The sequence below is a fragment of the Mytilus californianus genome, unplaced genomic scaffold (genome assembly GCF_021869535.1).
Source record: "Mytilus californianus isolate M0D057914Y unplaced genomic scaffold, xbMytCali1.0.p SCAF_3, whole genome shotgun sequence".
Lineage (NCBI taxonomy): Eukaryota > Metazoa > Mollusca > Bivalvia > Mytilida > Mytilidae > Mytilus > Mytilus californianus.
This window is the reverse complement of record NW_026262679.1, coordinates 30,109,629-30,131,471: the sequence shown is the minus strand read 5'-3', so window position 1 is coordinate 30,131,471 and position 21,843 is coordinate 30,109,629. Positions and strand designations below refer to the sequence as shown.

General features: G+C 30.9%; 1 protein-coding gene across 2 annotated transcripts in view; it reads left to right on the top strand.

The window, feature by feature from the left end:
* LOC127734336 (tyrosine-protein phosphatase non-receptor type 9-like) overlaps window positions 1–21,493 on the top strand; it is a 33,307-nt gene extending 11,814 nt beyond the window's left edge. For both annotated transcript variants that reach the window (XM_052244182.1, XM_052244181.1), the window contains exons 3-12: window positions 1,697–1,786; window positions 2,374–2,498; window positions 3,479–3,584; window positions 4,246–4,356; window positions 5,892–6,553; window positions 10,982–11,145; window positions 12,044–12,122; window positions 17,216–17,366; window positions 18,987–19,194; window positions 20,279–21,493. In XM_052244182.1, coding sequence (XP_052100142.1) covers window positions 1,697–1,786; window positions 2,374–2,498; window positions 3,479–3,584; window positions 4,246–4,356; window positions 5,892–6,553; window positions 10,982–11,145; window positions 12,044–12,122; window positions 17,216–17,366; window positions 18,987–19,194; window positions 20,279–20,511 — 1,929 coding nt within the window. In that variant the 3' untranslated portion in view covers window positions 20,512–21,493. The remainder of the gene's footprint in view (window positions 1–1,696; window positions 1,787–2,373; window positions 2,499–3,478; window positions 3,585–4,245; window positions 4,357–5,891; window positions 6,554–10,981; window positions 11,146–12,043; window positions 12,123–17,215; window positions 17,367–18,986; window positions 19,195–20,278) is intronic.
* The last annotated feature ends 350 nt before the right edge of the window (window positions 21,494–21,843 follow it).

The window sequence follows — 21,843 nt, the reverse complement described above, 5'->3', positions numbered from 1 at the left end:
ACAGAGTGGATTAGTGAAAGAGTCATCTATCATGTCTATAATGAACGATAAAATATATTTTGCACATTTCTACAATAAAGAATATATCCATTGTTTGAAATTTCTGTGTAAACAAAATCTTTGAAAATTGACACCATGATAATGATTTTAAAAATAATATTTTGGTGAATTAAATAGAAGATAGGTTAATATGTTTAACATTGTTTAAAGGTACATGTAATTGAATATTACAGGAATTGAATTTTTATTTTGAGAAGTACCCAAGCATGTAAACTGATAAGATTATTTAATGATAAAATGATTTGCCAGGAAATAAAAACTTACACTTGGTTGACACTACAAATTACAGATTATTACATGTTATATTAACTGTGATTGCACAAATTAAATAAACAGTTAGATAAACTTTAGGTAAACTTTAAATGTTCTTATCTGATAGTCAATTTTAAGGAAATATTCATTTATAGAAACAACATGTACAACACACTGTAATTATTTTTGCAGTTAAATGAATATTTTTGGTTGAATTTCACCATAGCCTTATTAGCTTTTATGTTTTGTCATGATTATTGAAATGAATAATATACATGCATGCAATGGTCATAGGGGAGTATGCTGCCTTTGATTGGAAAAATATAATTTTTTCACATGAAATCATTTTGCATACTTTACATGTTAAAGTTTGTGATTAGGTCAGTTTAAGTGGAACCACTAATGATAATTAGTATGCAGTTGTATTGGCAGATCTTAATATATCTCAGAAACTATTTTGCCCTGTTCCTGCAATCTTGTTTCATTGGCTATGGGTATTTTGCATAATTTACATATAAAAGTATTGCTATTTTGTTTTCAACATTTGCATTTTACTGTCAAAATAACATACAGGCAAGACAAATCTCTGTTTAACAGTTTTAATATCAAAAATTTTGAAGACATTTTTAGTTGATGAGTGCTTGATTTTTAAAAAATTATTTTCCATCATCATTCATTTCCTATTTTATGCAAATTTGTGTACATTATTCCACATTAATCATTTCTTATAAAATCCCTGAAAATATGAATCATATACATGATATAGTTTGATTCATTTATAACAAGAAGTTGTTACTCTATGATGAGTTCAACTTTAGGAGTATTTCATATCGAAATAATAATGAATTAATTGAAGTATGGTTTCTCTTTATATATGGAAATGCTCAGATCATTGGGACAATTAATATATATTTTGTTAGCAAAGGTTTTTAGAGAAATATAAAACCAACTTTCACTTTGACAGTACATGTTTACATGGTATACACATTTTTGTTATGTAATTATAGATTATTGATGGTTTTTCAAACGAGAGGGTGTTCATCAGCTACAATCTCATCGAACGGTGACAGCCCTGAGATGAGATGTGGCTGAGAAACATTCTCGAGTTTGAAAGACCATTGATAATCTGTTTATCGCTAATTTGCCTATGAGGTCTTTTAGTGTTTACATTGACAACGTCACGTGCGCCCTTAGTTTCTGGCGATAATTTTCCATCTCAAGCGAGTAGCATGATATGAAAAATTATCACCAAAAAAGATCAAAGGAAAAATGCACAAAATAGCAATAACAATAAACATAGTATTTTACATTATGATATTGGTTTTAGAAAATGTTTTCCATTTATATTTTTTATAATATTTAAATATCTTTGACTTTTTTTCAGATAACAAGAAGAAAAGAAGAATTATTACATATAGATAGTAATGATGAGTTACTACTGAAAGAAGTGGCAACGGAAAAGTTAACAATATTGGTATTGAGAAATATTTTTAAGTTTGAGTTATTTCCCTTGAACCATTATATGATTGATTGATAAACAAAGTCAAAATACATTTCATATGAAAGATACAGTTTTAAAAAAGAAAGAAACAGTTGAAACACGCTATATTTTACAGACTTGTGATTGTAATTTTACTTAACATGACTAATAACTTGAAAAATTATGTTATTAAACTTTGTACTTTTCTGCATGATTTTAACATTGATTTCTTTTTTATATTGAATGTATAAGAATATTATTCAACATCAATATCAGGTTTAGTAAGCTCCTTGAGTTGCTTCCTGTGTCATAGTACTAGTATGAGTCTTAGCTATTTATAAAAAAAACAACAAAAATGTTTATGTGCAACAAGTCACAATGACATTTTTTTGGTTAGAAAGTAACATATGAATGTAAGGAGATGAGGTGTATACAACAATGAGTAATGATGAGACACTAAAATAAAAGAACTAGAAACCTTCAACAGTAGACAAATGTCTATACTTGTAACATTGTAGTGTCACATAACATTTTGATAGAATACAAACAAATGTGAAATGAATATGTGTGATCTATTACAGCCTGGGAGAGACAAACATGGTGCAGCAGTAGCCTTATTTACAGCCAGACTACATCAGCCCAGAGACTCAACACATCAGATTGTTCTTAAAGGTCTACTTTATCAGTTAGATGCTGCTTTGGAAAGGTATGATATTCTCCAGTTGATATGTTTTATCAGAGAAACATCTTCTAATTTATCTGTAAAGATGGGAGGGAGATATCAAGGAGGGAATCAAAAAAACATAAGATGAAGAACAACAGAACACCATGGTCAAAGGAAAAATTAATAAAAATGCAAACAGTCCCCAAAACATGACAGAGAAAACTAAAGATTGAGTTAAAATTTGGGATGAGCTCAGGTTCTCATGAGGGTAAGCTGATATTTCCTAATAATTATACTTATACTTTCCCTGATTGGTTGTGTATTTTGTTAATTGATCAGTTTGCTTGTGTTTTACTTTATCTCAACTCCTAAGAGGATCACTTGATTTAAGTTTGTTTGTCATTACAGCAACAAAAAAGAAAATGATGACATAATAGAGAAAAATATGTTTTTTTTTATTGGCATTAAAAAGAAAAAACATAAAAGTTTGTCAGCATATGAACTAGTAATCATTCTTACACTGCATTGTCTTCAATACAATATTTCTCTCTTTCAACAATCAAATTTCAAATGTTGAAATTCCTATGCAAGCCTTTCATTTTAAATGTTATAAATTAAACTTTTCAAATGGGGAATTACCATATCGTGGCATGATATCAATATTAGTCCATGGTTTGCATGAATTTAACTTGATATAACCATATCAGGAACTTACCCCATTATGGTTGTCTTAATTCTGATCTATCACAATAATGATAATAGGTAAACTGATGGCTGAATATATGATATTGTACTTAGATCAAAAATTTCTACAAAAATAATAGACTATTCCATTTACATGTGAATACAAGACACATCCAGGATGCCATCCAAAAATCACTTCTCTGCAGGAAGGGTTTTGAAATAAATTTTTTTTAAAGTCTATGTGCTCTTGTTTATTGTGTCAATTAGTTCTCTGTCAGAATCTTTAAGATAACGTATGATGTATGTAAAAACATATATTTATATTCTATATCTTTCAGCAAAGACACACAAAGACATGGTTTAGTATTTATATACGACATGACAGATTCAAAGTATGCAAACTTTGATTACGAACTCTGCACAAAAATTCTCAGTCTTTTGAAGGTAGTATATGTTGTTCTTTTTTAAATTCAAAGTACTTTGAGTTATTTTTATATCCCATGCATGTGAATACCTTTTTTAACCCATCCATCAGTCTTTGTGTCAGTCTGTCCATCATCACTTGTTATAGCACCTTCATTTTTCATTGCCTCCTCTTCACATTTGGATGGTGGGTCCACTCATGAAAACCTTGGTTAAGATTAACAACATGAAAATCTTAATTTGAGGACCAATTTTTCTGGACTGGGACTTGTTATAACATCCCATATTAATTCTTGTCAAAATAATGGCACCTCAGACAAAATGGAAATCAGGAAAATCTGAATTGAGGGCTATTGACTTTTTCTTCAATGTTTTTAATTTTACATCATGTTTATATAAATTATGGAGAGGGCTTACATAGGCTTTGCCTGTTGCCCAATCCAATTCATTTTATCTGAATAAAATACTGTTTAAACTATATATAACCCACTTTTAGTATTAATAATTGAATTCAAAATGACTTCAAGTTCATACAGGTTTTTTAAAGAATTTTATTTAAGCATATAGATTATACAATTCTATATTTTCAGGAAATTTAAAGTCCAATAAAATACATATTCTCATTTGACTTTGATAATCTTATCTTATTTAGTTATCATCACAATTAATTTATTTATTTCAGGGAGCATGCCCAGCAAGATTGAAGAAAGTATTAATTGTGACTGCACCTCTGTGGTTTAAAGCTCCTTTCAAAATTCTCCAACTTTTTGTCAGGGAAAAACTCAGGGATAGGGTGAGTGAAGGAGAATTAATGATCTCAGTCATAGTTAGATTAGCTTTGTATATGAATTTGTGTAGATACTCAGTGATTTAGTTATCACAGGTAAAATGAAAAAGGAAATATTTCTCAATATTGATGTTTTAATTAGGCCAGCAATAAGACCTTTTTAAAGACAAATGTTGAAGACTAAAAGTGTATGAAAGAGGGGAGGTAATTATATCATAAATGAAAGTCATTGTCTTTATTATTGTGCTCTGACTATAAATTCTGAAGTACTTTTTTTTTTATTATGCCCTGCCTGCAATAGTGGAAAGCCATTATGTTTCTTGATCTATGAGTTCCTACCATTGATTCTATCTGTTCTGTATCAGGTTAAAGTTTTGGTTTAAGTTAGTTTGTTAAACTTAATATACCTGTTCATATTGAAGTGAAGTGCACAATATATATGCCAAATAAGGGTTTTTATCCTGATTTCACTGTTCACTGAACATGGAATTGTGATAGGTTAAAGTTTTGGTTTGAGGAAAGTTAAAGTGTTGGTTTAAGGTCGTCTCCTTATTGGAGTTATTGCCCTTTAATGTTGTTTTTTTTATTAATTTTTTGCGTTTTTGCATATCATCTTCAAAAATTAAAATTATAGAAGATAGACTAAGAGAAATTGTTCAAAGTAAAATTGATTAGTAGAACAGGATCAACTAAAAAAAGATTAAAGGCATGAATTTTGTTCCAGTCTACAATGTTTGAGAGTGACATTGTTGAAGATGCACATAGATCCAGGTGAGCGACACTGGCTCTTTAGAACCTTTTTGTTTTATCGGAGGCCAAATTAAAGATCCTGTATGTAAAAAAAATGAGTTCTGATTGTAAATGTACTGCCAGAGTGGCCTTATTCAAGTTAAATTCACTGTTGATTAAGATTGACATTTAGATTCATATACAAGTGCTTTATTTAGTGATTTGAAGTCTCTAAAATAAAAAAAAAAAGGAATTAGAATGACTTCAAGAAGCGAGCATTTTCATTTTCATTATTTATTGAATTGGCATGGGAGGTGAATATGAATGAAAACCAAATGTTTTCTAACAACCAAACACTTTACTCCTTCCCTGTATTCTTGTCCTCATTATATTCTTACTGTTATAGTCCTAATATGATATCCTACATTGTTCTAGCTGCTTTCTTGTTTTTATGGCCCACTTACGATAGTAGAGGGCATTATGTTATTTCGGTCTGTGCGTCCGTTCGTTCGTTCTTCCGTTTGTCCGTCCGTCCGTTCGTCCGTCTGTCCCACTTCAGGTTAAAGTTTTTGGTCAAGGTAGTTTTTGATGAAGTTCAAGTCCAATCAACTTGAAACTTAGTACACATGTTCCCTATGATATGATCTTACTAATTTTAATGCCAAATTAGAATTTTGACCCCAATTTCACGGTCCACTGAACATAGAAAATGATAGTGTGAGTGGGGCATCCGTGTACTATGGACACATTCTTGTTCTTTTTTCTTTCAATATGGAATGTATTCAAACTTTAAAAGATTGTTATAATTTTAGGTATATACAATCAGTCTTCAACAACTCCCTTTGCATATACCAAGTGAGTCCCTTCCATTACATCTTGGAGGAACAATAATGAACAGTCATCCTGCTTGGATGCAAATATGTTACAAAGTATCAACAAAACAAAGCATTGACCTGAACACTTACTTCTTCCCATGTAGGAGTACTAGGCAAGGATCTGTGTCACAAAGAAGCTTATCTAGTGAAATTTCAGACTGCATGATTATTAGTGATATTGAATCTGAAGAATCCAAGGAAACTATTAGTGAAAAACATAGTTCTGAGGAAAAGGAAAAGGAAGAAAAGATGATCATAGATCAAGAAAAAGAAGTCACAGTGGAAAAACATGACACTTGTGCAAATGGCAGTATAAAACGCAGACATGATTCAGATGTAAATAATGCAGACGACAACAAGCAGCAGAACAGCAATTGCAATGACAATATAAATGAAGATGAATCTGATATCCCACCAAAAAAACGACCTTCGTCAACTAGTACAAATATTATTGAAGATACAAATCATATGAATGAAGTTACAGGAATGACTGTTGAACAACTTGTTAAACACTTGAGGAAAACAAAAAGAAAGGGACTGTATACTGAGTACGCACATATAAAAATGGAACCACCAAGTGGAACATTTAATATATCAAAGTAGGTATTGTCCTTAAAATGGAACCACCAAGTGGAACATTTAATATATCAAAGTAGGTATTGTCTTTAAAATGGAACCACCAAGTGGAACATTTAATTTATCAAAGTAGGTATTGTCATTAGAAATGAGGTTTCATTCCATTTTGAAAGAAATATTTATGTTTTTTTTTTTACCAAATCCCAATTCAGTATTAAGCTATCAATGTATATATTATAAGTATATTTTCCATAAAGATTTTGACATCTCATAGCCTTAAAAAAATGAAAACAACACTTGATAAATTTCATGTCCGAGGTGCTTTTCTAGATCTACCTTTATCAGGAACGCTCAAAACAGAATATTCTTCATTTCTCTAGATAATGTTATGACTATTGAGACACTCTTATGTATATTTAGAAATTTGAAATCTCTCCTTTACAACATGTATCCTGAGTGGGAGGTCTTTTATCTCCATCCTTTGGATAAAAAAACATCTTAATTCTACTGCTGCACTGTTATTTGATTATTTGAAGACTAACCTGAACATCATTGCCATTATTGTCTAAACAATGTTTCTTTTTCACAATATCAAAAACTAAAGCTATCTGATTTATAACTGGAGCAAAGTACTCATTTATAGAAGAATTTTTGATTTTAACAATTTTTAACATTGATAATCATGCTAATTGAACTGCAAATGGAAAAAATGAAATAATGTAGAAAAGAACAATATGAAATTGTTTTTACTGTAAATTTCTCCATCTAAAATGTTCTCAGATAGAATATTTCCCATATTGAAAGAATATTTCCCATATTGAAATGGAGTTTTAAAAAGCTACTTCTATGTGTATGTTTACTAGTGAAGGTTACATGTACTTCAAACTGTTGTTACTATGATATGACTTTGAGCTTTTACCAGACAAATAACATTTTATTTACCAGTCAAAAGTGAATAGTTTGTTTAGATTATATGCTTTCCTTCACCAATGAAAATTCTGTTATTGTTTGGTATTGAACCTGATTAACTTTCCTTAAGAATTAATACATGCTTCTACATCATATACATGAACTGATTTTTTTTTAAATTGTCTTGTTCTGCTTATCACATTTTTATAATGAACGTTCCACATGTGCCATGATGAATTTAAACATATTATATTGTCCAAAAATATTGACAATAGGATTAGACACAAGTTTTGCAACTTAGAACGTCTTCTCCATTACATACAAATAATAAATAACCGAACAAAATAAAATACATAATAATAACATCATAAACAATATTAATATGGAGACATGAAATTAACAAGAATTTAAACGACATGGCTCATCGATTTCTAAAAGTCGAGTTGACCGTAAATTTATTTATGATAGACCTAGTAGGATGTTTTAAATTTTGAATAAATATTCACTCAAAAGGTAAGTTATTATTTTAAAGCAATTAAATTAAATTGTTGTTGTCAACTGATAGGATTTTATATATAAAATCAAATTGATGATCCATGTCTTTGGGAATAAATGAACAATTTCATTCGAAGTCAACAAAAGTAATTACATTATTATTGTTATATATTTAACCATAATGTCTATACACTATGAAAAGCGATTGGTGTCTTTGATATAATTCTGCACTTTTGTAAAAATTATTGTGTTTATGTTCATATTAAACATATCACTACCGTACATTAAAGTTTCCAAGTCAGTAGGTATATTTTCTTTTCTAAGTTCAAAAAATAAGATATTCCTTTGAGCTGTATAATTTTTACATGACAGGAAATAATGTTGAGCATTTTCATATAAATAACCACATTGACACATTGTGTTAGGTTTAATATTTGCGTGATACAGATCCATGTTAAGGGCACTGCATTTGTTTCTTAATCTTGCGTGCAAAACATTTAAATATCTATCGCCAATAGTGAAATATGTAGGGAGTGATTTGTTTTTATAATATTTCTGACTAATTTTTAATTTAAACATATTTAAAGACAGTTCATTTCTAATACTTAAATCGAGCGAATTCCACAGTTTAATACTAGATGGAATAAATAATTCTTGATAAAGGGACAGTCTGCTAGAGGTTTGGTATATATTTTGACTGTTTCGTAGATTGTAATTGTTTGTTTCTGCAACTGTAGGGGGTATTAAATCTAATAAGTATTCTGGAGCGTCCTCTTTCATAATTTTGTAAAATAAAGTTAATTTCTTAACTTCCCGTCTTATCTTGAACTTTTCCCATCCCGTCTCTAAATAAAGTGATTGAGTGCTAGCATAGCTTGTTAAACCAGTGACAATACGTGCTGCTTCCAGTTGTAATTTTTCTAATCTTTCAGAATTTAACTGTCCGCAATTATCCCAAACTTCAGAAGAATATTCTAGAACGGGCCTAATAAAAGTAAAATATATTTTTTCTAAATATTCCCTTTTTAGTCGGAATTTCAAACGTCTAAGAACATTTAATTTTTTTGATACCTTTTCTATTAAAGAATCAATATGCTTGGTCCACTTACAGTCACTGCTAAAAATATACCTAAATGTTTGTGACTAGTAACTGTATCTACCTGAACTCCGCCAAAATCAAAAATCAAGTTATTTTTTGAATTTTTGTTACTAAACAACATGATATTAGTTTTATTGGGATTGAATTTAACTAGCCAATCATTTGCCCAGGAATTAATTTTTTGTAGATCGATATTTATCATAGATTGAAGAGTAGTTTTATCTGGAGCAGTATGTCCAATAGATGTATCGTCTGCAAACATTCTACTTAATCCAATGATATCATCTGCAATGTCATTAATGAATATTAGAAATAAAAGAGGACCCAGTACCGAACCCTGTGGAACACCAGCTTTAAGATTACCTAATTCGGAAGTCGCCTCTTTTAATACTACCCTCTGAGTTCTATTTGTTAAGTAACTTTCAAGCCATATTAACAGATTCCCTTTTATACCATATCTTTCTAACTTGTGAAGTAGGCCCCTTATCCAAACTCTATCGAATGCCTTGCTTACATCAGCAAAAGTTAAACTTGTATAAAATTTATTGTCTAAAGCATACACGATAGAATGGTACATCTCAATTAGTTGATGAAAAGTAGAGCAGCCGGGTATGAAACCAGACTGAAATTTATACAAAAGTTTATTAGAAACTAAATGGTTGAACATATGTTTATATATTATTTTTTCCAGTACCTTGCTCACGCAAGAAAGAAGTGATACCGGTCTATAATTAGAAGGCATTGACTTATCTCCATTTTTAAATAAAGGAATAACATATGCCAATTTCCAATCTTTAGGAAATATATTTTGAGAGAGCGATTTATTAAAAAGAATACATAAGGGAAGTGCAATTTCATTTTTTACTGTTATAAGCATTCTATTACTAATTTTGTCTGGACCAACAGCTTTATTTGGATCTAAAGTAGAAATAATATCTTTAACGTCTTCTAAAGTTACAGTAATTTCTGACAAAACGTTAATACCTCTATCATCGAAGTCAGGCAAATTTTTGTTTTCTTCATCTAGACTAGCTATTGAACAAAAATATCTATTTAGAATATCAACTTTTTCTTTTGCATCATAAGAAAATTCAAAATTATTACTTGGGTTTTGCATCGGTGGAATATCATTTGAAGATCTGTATTCTTTTAATAAGGAGTTTATGATTTTCCAATATACTCTACTATTTGTTTGCTTGAGTTCATTTAAGTTTTCATTAATATTTTCGTAAAAGTTTTGTTTAATTTGTTTCTTCAAATTATTCACTCGATTCCTTTGGTTTTTAAATTTCTTTTCGTTTGTAGTGCTTTTATTTTTTTTAAATATTTTCCGAAACCTGTCTCTTTTTTTTATTTCTTTACGGAGATTTGAATTAAACCAGATTTTATCATTAGATCGAATAATAACTTCTTTTTTCGGAATGATGAATTGAAAAAAAAATGCAAAGTCAAAGTGTCAAGCACTAACAAAAAATCATGAACAAATGTAAGCAAAGTTTTTCCAATCAATAACCAAGGGAAATAATCCAGTCATTAGAAATATGGGTAAACTCAGCCCATTGACAACTTGGACTAAGGCAAGACAGACTGCACAATCAAAATCATGTCGCAAAAGATAAGATGGAAATACCGACTTACTTACCCTATTTTTTTTGCCCCTGACGCCTACATTAAGTGTTACCCTTGTTCGTCCGTCCGTCCGTCCGTCCGTCCAAATGTATACAACTTAAACTGCATCAATTTTTACAGTCATGAAAGTTACAAAATTAGAACGGTTATTTATTTTGTAAACTTCGTAATGGTAAGTCATATCATAGTGACAGTTTGGTACATTTAGGAGTAACTTTTATACCTCCAATGGTGGAAGTGCTAAAAGATATTTTTCATAGTTATGTATATATATATATACTGGTATATACATATTGTTTACTCTTTTTTTCTATTTTAGAGCAAAATATAACTTGCCAAAGAACAGATACTCTGATGTATTATGTTATGACCATTCTCGAGTCAAACTGCCTGCCATTGTTGAGGGTGATCCCTCATCAGATTATATCAATGCCAACTATGTTGCTGGATACAATCAGGACAATGCATATATATCAACACAAGGTTTGTTAATAAATGAGTAATATTTTTGTTCATATTGAAAGAATTCATGCTTTGAATAATTTACGTTTGTCATTATACATGTTATATATCATGAAGATTGATAATTAATTTTTTATTGCAATTCAGTTTCCTTTACCAGTAACAAAGTTCAGTGATATAAGAAGTTTGAATTTGAGTTGAATTAAAAAAAATAACATTGTAATGAGAACAGGAAAAAGAGTGAAAAAATACAACATTAAATAGGTAGAAATTTGAGGTATTTATTTGAACTTAACTATTGTCATTGTAATTTTCACTAACTCTTAAGAGAAAACTGTGCCTAGAATGGAAAGAAGGAGTATTAATCATTGCTAATTAAATCTTGAATTATGCCAAATTAGAGTTTTGACCCCAATTTCACGGTCCACTGAACATAGAAAATGATAGTGTGATGGGGCATCCGTGTACTATGGACACATTCTTGTTATAGTTTGTTCTTATGTTGTACTGTTAGACAACTGTCCCAGGTTAGGGAAGGGTTGGCACATTCAAACGAGTTTAACCCTGCCACATTCAGTATGTGCCTGTCCCAAGTCAAGACCTGTAATTCGGTGGTTGTCGTTTGTTGCTGTGTAACATATTTGTTTTTTGTTCATTGTTTTGTTCATAAATTAGGCCGTTAGTTTTCTGGTTTGAATTGTTTTACATTTGTCATTTCTGGACCTTTTATAGCTGACTATGCGGTATGGGCTTTGCTCATTGTTGAAGGCTGTACGGTGACCTATAGTTGTTAATTTCTGTGTTATTGTGTCTCTTGTGGAGAGTTGTCTCATTGGCAATCATACCACATCTTCTTATTTTATATGTGATAAAAATTTTACTTTGCATTTACACTAATCATGATGGAAATATTTTGTAGGACCTTTACCCAAGACATTTGGGGATTTCTGGAGAATGATATGGCATTGTCATGTGATGGTCATTGTCATGACAACAAGGTATTTTTGTTTTAAATAGAAATAAAAAAAAACAATTTGCTTTCATGCAGGGACATATACGATTCCTAAAGTAGCAATATTCCAAATATTTATGGTATTTAAAACAAAACATGATTATTCAAAACTGTGAAAATATGTAGTGAGGCATTGTTATATATGAGAATGTTGAGTTGTGTAAAAGAAAGTAATGAAATAAAAGCAGACATGCTAACTATCCGAATTTTGGCAGTATCCCGATTTTCATGCCTCAACCCGAATACCGATATTGCGATCGTAAAACAAGTCGAAATCCCAATTTTCACAAAATCTGCCCAAAAAATTATTGGATAGCGATTTTGAAGTTTTTATGCCCCAGCCGTAGCGTAGGGGGCATTAAGTTTTACCGTTGTCCGTCTGTACTTACATACCTACGTCCCAAAATTGGTTTTCGTTCTCTAACTTGAGTTTGCCTCAATCAAATGTTATGAAACTTATACACAATGCTTATTACCACAAAACACAGATCAAGTATGAATTTTGGTGGTGTCACTTTAACTGTTCTAGAGTTATGCCCCTTTATGAATGGAAAAATTGCAGAATTTTTAGTTTCCCTTCTCTAACTTAAGTTTGCCTCAACCAAATGTTATGAAACTTATACATTATGCTTATTACCACAAAACACAGATTAAGTTTGAATTTTGGTGGCGTCACTTTAACCATTCTAGAGTTATGCCCCTTTATAAATGGAAAAATTGCAAAATATTTAGTTTCCGTTCTCTTTCTTAAGTTTGCCTCAACCAAATGTTATAAAACTTTTACACAATGCTTATTACCACAAAACACAGATTAAGTTTGAATTTTGGTGGTGTCACTTAAACCGTTCTAGAGTTATGCCCCTTTATAAATGGAAAAATTGCTAAATTTTTAGTTTCCGTTCTGTAACTTAAGTTTGCCTCAACCAAATGTTATGAAACTTATACACAATGCTTATTACCACAAAACACAGATCAAGTTTGAATTTTGGTGGCATCACTTTAACCGTTCTAGAGTTATGCCCTTTATAAATGGAAAAATTGCTAAATTTTCATTTTCTTCTAAATATCAAGTAATTTTTAAAATTGGAGTTATCTTCCTTTGTTCATGATTATAGTTGAATAAACTACAATCAATGCTTTATACAATGCAATGTTTAATTTTGACTTCCACTGATAAAACACAGATCAAGTTGAATTTGGGTAGTGTCACTTTAACCATTATTAAGGTATGCCCCTTTATAAATCGAAAGATTGCAAAATTTTTAGTTTCCATTCTGTAACTTAAGTTTTCCCCAACCAAACATTATGAAACCTATATACAATATTCATTACCACAAAACTAAGATCAAGTACAAATTTTTTGTTTCCATTTTCTAACTTTAGTTTGCCTCAACCAAATGTTATGAAACTTATACACAATGCTTATTACTACATAATACGGATTAAGTACGAAATTTGGTGGCGACACTTTACCATTCTTGAGTTATGTCCCTTTATAAACATAAAAATTGCTGAAGTTTTCGTTTCTGTTCTCTAACTTTAGTTTGTCTCAACCAAATGTTATAAAACTTATACACAACCGTTCTAGAGTTATGCGTGTTTACAAATAGAAAAATTGCTGAATTTTTTAGTTTCTGTTTTCTTCTTAAGTTAGCCTCAACCAAATGTTATGAGACTTACACACAATGCTTATTACCACAAAACTCAGATCGAGTTCAAATTTGGGTAGCATCACTTTTACCGTTCTAAAGTTATGCCCCTTTATAATTCTGATCAATTTCTATAAATCTATAATTTTCCTGGCGCCATATTCATGACAAGTTTACGACCCCAAGCTAATCAAAGGTCAAAACAGGTGTCATAATTTGTTGTTACAGGTGATCTGTTTATCTAATAGGTCATAACGATCCTCAAAATTAATTAATTTGTAAATAGAAACGGTCAGTCAGCATTTCAATTTTAATCAATTTATCATTCAATCACAATTTGCAATGTTTACCGTAGTTTCATGACAAAATCGTAATTAACTGAAAGACGAAAACTGTAATCAATTCATTAGAAAACATTGTTTATCTTGAAATCCGTTAATTTTTTTAAATCAGACGTGTTTCTGTCCTTACATACTTTTAATATAGTTGACCTATTGCATATAGTATCTAAGAAACAAACTTAACCAGGAAAACTTAAGATTGACCAATGAACCATGAAAATTAGGTCATGGTCAGATGATAATTGCCAGACAGACATATACACCTTACAATCATTCCATACACCAAATATATTTGACCTATTGCTTATAGTGTTAGAAAAACAGACCAAAAAACAAAAACTTAACATTGAGGAATGAACCATAAAAATGAGGTCAAGGTCAAATAAAACATGCCGGACTGACATGTACATCGTAAAATATTTTCACACACCAAATATAGCTGAACTGTTGCATACAGTATAAGAAAAACAGACCAAAATACAAAAACTCAACTTTTACCACTGAACCATGAAAATGAGGTCAAGGTCAGATGACACCTGCCAGTTGGACGCCACCATCGCCTGATCACTATCCCTATGTCGAGCTATCTGCAACAGAAGTCGCAGGGTCGACAAAAAACAGTGGACACAGAAATGCCGCAAAAATTGTAAAACTTGCAAATCTGGTCGCGCACAAAATCCCCCATGGGGATTTTCAAAAGTTGGCAGGTCTGTAAAAGTGAAGTATATTGAAACCTGATACTTGTATGTAAAAATACTTAGGGTAGCTGGGGTGTCTAAATGTGCGATGATAGATTTTTTTGTAACTTCTGTAAAAGACTTCTGGGTCTATGTACTTTCAAATTTCAATATAAAAACTTGTGTCACAGACTTTTTATTCCATTAAAATACATTGAAAGTAACGAAATCACAGTTATGTATTACAATGATGCTTATCAGATAAAAACAAGTGTACTGGTCATTTAAATACATGTATAACTGTAGGAGTTTAAACTCATTTGATTTTTTCCCTGGTCAAGTGAGGCTGTTAAAAATACAAGGGTCCCTAAGTATGTGACCTGGGCTACTTAGGTATTTATATATCAGGAAATGCTTGAATAAAAATATTTGTTATCGTTTAAAAAAAAACTAGAGGCTCTCAAGAGCCTGTGTCGCTCACCTGTATCTACTGTGGTTTTGGAAATCATGTAAAATAAGGTTAAAATCATAATAAATAGTATTAGATACCCTAATAATGATTGAGGCAAAGTTTGGTTTACTTTAGCCCAGTAGTTAAATTAAAAGCAGGTCATCCCATTGTAGTCTTACAATAGTTACTGGTGCAGAAAAATTGGTACCGTTTATGTAATTACTGAAGACCCCTTATCATTATTTAAATTAGTTTTCAAGTTGTGACCATTTGAAATTGTTTTTTTTACAATTTTCCCATAGACTTCTATAGTAAACCCCTATGTTCTATTTTTAGCAATTGCAGCCATGTTGGTTGGATGGCAGGGTCATTGGATACATCTTTCAATGATACCCTATTGAAAATTGTGGCTAAGTTTAATTCTTTTTGGCCCAGTAGATTAAGTGGAGAAGATTTTTGTTAAAGATTACAAAAATTTAAGAAAAATTGTTAAAAATTGACTATAAAGGACAATAACTCCTTAAGGGGTCAATTGACAATTTTGGTCATATTGTCTTATTTGTAGATCGTAATTTGCTGAACATTATTGCAGTTTACAGTTTATCTCTATGATATCTATAATAATATTTAAGATATTTACCAAAAACTGCAAAATTTCCTTAAAATTACCAATTCAGGGGCAGCAACCCAACAACTGGTTGACTGATTTGTCTGAAAATTTCAGAGCAGAAAGATCTTAACCTGATGAACATTTTACCCCAGATTTGCTCTAAATGCTTTATTTTCAGAGATATAAGCCAAAAACTGCATTTTACCCCTATGTTCTATTTTTAGCCATATCGGCCATGTTGGTTGGCAGACGGGGTCATCAGACACATTTTTTTAAACTAGATACCCTAATGATGATTGTGGCCAAGTTTGGTTAAATTTGTCTCAGTAGTTTCAGAGAAATTTTTTGTAAAAGATTACAAAAATTCACGAAAAATTGTTAAAAATTGACTTTAAAGGGCAATAACTCCTTAAGGGGTCAATTGACAATTTTGGTCATGTTGGCTTATTTGTAGATCTTACTTTGCTGAACATTATTGCTGAGTACAGTTTATCTCTATCTATAATAATATTCAAGATAATAACCAAAAACTGAAAAATTTCCTTAAAATTACCAATTACCCCATATGAAATATACACAGTCTCCACGCGGTTGCTTTTAACCAATCATATTCCTAGAAATGTATAGGTGGTAAGATAATGAATGATACTTGGTAAACTATTTGTAAACCAAAGAAGTTTTTTTGCAACATGCCTAGAAGAAATGCTCAGAAAGAGACACAAGTTTGGCTTGCATGTGTTCTATATATATCTCACTTGCCCAACAATGTAGAACATGTCTTATAATTGAAACAAGAGGTCCATTACTAGGAGTAAATGACTTCTGTAGAAACTAATGTATCGTTAACAATGGATATTATATGAATGATTCAGTTTTATGGATCAGTAAATGTTCCTGACAAATCAAAATACTAAAACATTTACAAGCTGAAAAATTCAGATATTGAGACCCCTTTTTTTAATTTTTTTAACTTTTTATTACTGTATAAGCACTACTGTTATGATTGTGTCAATAATCAAAAATAATAATTGGCCAAAAAAGATATTTTTATTTTTATTAAGTCAAAAAATATTCTTGTCTGAAAAGTTTGTGAATATATATGGACTCCCTTTTAATACTTTTGATCAAATCTGTTTACATTCAGTAACACAACGTCTTCAAACATATCATTGGCTGTGTTTAATTTTTATCGGTTTTACATTTTCATTTCTAGGGTTATCAACATATTGAAAGCTTATGGTTATATGGGAAATGAATATGAAGATCATGTATCTGTAGTATTCCTTGGGTCTGTGTCTTGACCCAAAAATAGAACTTGCCAATTTGATGTATTTTATGTGTGTATCTACAGGGTAGTAGAAAGAGGAAGAATGAAGTGTGGACAATACTGGCCAATGGAGGAGGAATCAGAAGAACAGATAGAGGAATTTATAGTCATAAACACTGGGATAGAACAACACCATGATTACACAGTTACTGGACTTTTCCTTCACAATACAAAAGTATGTTATATAAATCTATTCAGGAATCACCACAAATGAAATTCTGAGTATGGTATGAGGAGAAGACATCATGTTAGATGTGATTTAGTTTGATGGTATTAAAATTTTCCACTGGAAATCCAAATTTATGTCTTCAATAGAAAGAATTTTTTAGAAATTCTTAACTTTTACAAATGTCCTGAAATTTAGTTGGTTTGCAAAAGCTTAACTGTTCACCATCAGTTTGATAGTTTTATCTAGATGATATTGGAGATTTTACTTATCAAAACAAGGCCTTAAACATATTTGTATGGGAAGTGGGGTATAAAATTGTTAGCTCATCACAATTTTTCAAGTTTGATAAGGAATTTTTTACTTTGTTACTTTTGAACTTGCATCCAAACCTTTTTTTATAAATCACATGTTTAGTTTTTATGCCCCCGCCGTAGCGGAGGGGCATTAAGTTTTACCCTTGTCCGTCCATCCCAAAATTAGTTTCCGTTCTCTAACTTGAGTTTGCCTCAACCAAATGTTATGAAACTTATACACAATTCTTATTACCACAAAACACCGATCAAGTGTGAATTTTGGTGGTGTCACTTTAACCGTTCTAGAGTTATGCCCCTTTATAAATGGAAAAATTGCAAACATTTTAGTTTCCGTTCTCTAACTTAAGTTTGCCTCAACCAAATGTTATGAAACTTATACACAATGCTTATTATCACAAAACACCGATCAAGTTTGAATAATGGTGGAGTCACTTTAACCGTTCTAGAATTATGCCCCTTTATAAATGGAAAAATTGCAAAAATTTTAGTTTCCGTTCTCTAACTTAAGTTTGCCTCAACCAAATGTTATAAAACTTATACACAATACTTATTACCACAAAACACCGATCAAGTTTGAATTTTGGTGGTGTCACTTAAACCGTTCTAGAGTTATGCCCCTTTATAAATGGAAAAATTGCAAAAATTTTAGTTTCCATTCTCTATCTTAAGCTTGCCTCAACCAAATGTTATGAAACTTATATACAATGCTTATTACCACAAAACGCAGATCGAGTCACTCAAACTGTTCTAGAGTTATGCCCCATTATAAATGGAAAAAATTACAAAATTTTTAGTTTTCGTTCTCTTACTTTAAGTTTGTCTCAACCAAATGTTATAAAACTTATACACAATGCTTATTACCACAAAATAAAGATCAAGTTTGAATTTTGGTGGCATCACTTTAACCGTTCTAGAGTTATGCCCCTTTATAAATGGAAAAATTGCAAAAATTTTAGTTTCCGTTCTCTTACTTAAGTTTGCCTCAACCAAATGTTATGAAACTTATACACAATGCTTATTATCACAAAACACCGATCAAGTTTGAATTTTGGTGGCGTCACTTTAACCGTTCTAGAGTTATGCCCCTTTATAAATGGAAAAATTGCAAAAATTTTAGTTTCCGTTCTCTAACTTAAGTTTGCCTCAACCAAATGTTATGAAACTTTTACACAATGCTTATTACCACAAAACACAGATCAAGTTTGAATTTTGGTGGCATCACTTTAACCGTTCTAAAGTTATGCCCCTTTATTATTTTTATTTTGATATGCTTTTAGAAACTCTGTATCATGTGTGTAATTTGTCCTTTCAGTCTGGAGAATCTCGACACTTGACACATATACAGTTTACGAGCTGGCCTGATTATGGAGTTCCAAGAACTGGAACAGCTTTCCTAGACTTTCTCTTCCGAGTTAGAAGTTGTCAAGCCGATGCCACTAAACGCCTTGGCTCATCTTGGAGAGGTCATGCTCTTGGCCCACCGATTGTTGTTCATTGTAGTGCTGGCATTGGTAGAACAGGTAAGCTTCTTTTTTATTCTGCTTTATTTGGGTAGCTACTTCAGCTGCCACAATATTTCTTATTTAAAAAGAAGTATAAAAAATATTGGAGAGTAAACACCAAATCAACCACCAAAACTGACTCCTGCGTAACTAGACAAAACAAACACCAATCATTCACAAATGGTCCAGATAGATATTTACTAGCACAAAATCTGATGGAGTTCAATCAGGTTTAAGTGTACACAAACCTCCCCTTTAACTATCTAGACCATATTACTGAACAAGGTAAAGGACCCAATGAAAATCCTGTACAGTTCAACTACAAGTTGTTGCCTATTTAGGAGCTGAGTTTGAAAATTTCTGCAGAAGATAGGTTTCCAGAGATCACTGTTAACACCCCAGACATTGAGTTGCATTCTAAAGATGTTTTTATACCCCCGCTTTTTAAAAGTATACTGTTTTACCTCTGTCTGTCCGTCCATCCGTCAGTCTATCGATCCATCAGTCCGTTTTCTGTCCCATGAAAACTTTTGTCGCATCTTTCTCAGGAACTACATTACAAGGACTTCTGAAATTTGGCTTCAGGGTTTATATGAGTCAGCTATACCGTGTGATGCGTTTTCAGATTCATCACTCAACAACTTCCTGTTTACCTTATACTTTAGCGGGGCAGGGGTATCATTAGTGAGCAGTAGCTCATAGATTCACTTGTTTTTTTCTATTTATAACTATCTCCATGGTTTGTTATTTGAGGCTTTTGATAAGTTAAGTAAGTTTGTTTTGAAAAAAAAATAAAAACAATATAATGAATATAGTAATGAGGTCATGAATTCTAGGTATATTTGTTTTTAAATGTACACGACCATTATTAGGTTAATTAGTATCTTACAAAGCATGGCACATATTATTTTCATTTTAACACACAGAGTTGTTATACAGAATCCTTCAGATTTGAAAGGACTAGTTTAAACATGTTCTATTAATATTGAAAAAGGTAGTGTTTTGACACAAGGCACATACAAATTTTCAAGTTTATATAAGTCCATTATTTTTTTTTTCACTCAATTTTTTGGTTTTTTCATGAAAATTATCTTTCTTTCAGGAACATTTATGACAATAGATATATCACTACGCCAATTAGAAGACACACATAGGGTAGATATTAAAGAGACAGTCAGAAAGATTCGTTCACAGCGAGCCTTTGCTATACAGATGCCAGATCAGTATGTATTTTGTCATCTGGGCATTGTGGAACATGCCCTAAGGCAAGGGGACATTGAGGATTTAGATCTGGGTGGCTTTGATGATAGTGATAGTGAAAGTGATGAAATTTGACATCGTTTATAGAGCTTTACCTCATGATCAACTGTCTATATGTTGTTCTTATTTTGATATATAAGATGTTGCTTACTAAGCTACCTCTAAATTGAGGTCACCTGTCCTAATCTGACCAATCTGTAATATCTGGAGATATTCTCATAAAAGACTTACTTGTAGTTAAGGGACATTAATTTTTGATAGGTCATATGAAGATCTAGTGAATCCCAATTAGGTGTCATGTTCAGATAACCTATTAAGTTATTTAGATTGAACAGGATTTTTATCATCTGAATCCTTTAATTATTTTATTTACCTTTTATGAAACAGCTGATAGAGATCAAAAGTGGAAGAGTTGAAATTAAAAAGATAAAATGGTATCCAATAGGTTGTAAAGTACATAAAAATCTTGGGTTTTTTTTCTTCATTTTTTTTTACAAATTAACTAACATATTGTAAAATCTAATAAAGATTGAGAAATTACATTCACACATGATATCAGGTAAATAAAACCGTAAAAGACACTGACTCAAAATGTTTAGTGTTACTCAGTAAGATGCATTAACATCACAACTTTGTGGTAAATACTTTATTGACTTGCAAGAGTTAATTCCCCTGTTAATTAATGAAATAGACCTCATTTACCATGTTTCTTACAATATTCAATTTTCAGTAAAAATTTAAACTTATAAATATATAATATATTTTTACATTTATAATATAGTTCATAAAAAATTATTTTGAACACAAATGTCCTCAAAAGGAATACTATCTTGACTCTTGTTGGTGAAACATTGGGTGTTAATAAATTATAACTTGTAATTTTCTCTCAAAAACAAATATGGTAAGGACACAGAGTTGGATGCTATTTTAAATTGGTGTAAAATGTATGGTGCCATTAATTATATATGTTATAAAAAATTGTAAACTTTGAACATAGACATGAAAAGTTAACTGAATTCTTGATTTTTTTCTCATTTCTAATATGATATACTTTGAATACTGCAGACAATGTATGAATCCTAACTATAACCTGTAAACTGTGCATAGAATGACACAAAATAAACTTAATTTGCTAGAAAAATTAAATAGATGAACACCATAACTAACCTTGCTTATAAGATCAATATATAAATATTTATATATAATTATATTAATCATATTGTGTCACAAGTGAAAAACTGTAATTCTACAGAACAAAATCTGCACTTTTTTCATAAAAGGTAGATGAATCTTTTGATCAGTACACAATTATTGTTCATTTTATATGGAATGTTTTACTATTATACACTCACAATATGGTATGCATGTACTGATGTTTGTGCAGTTGATGTTGTGTTATTGAAAGCA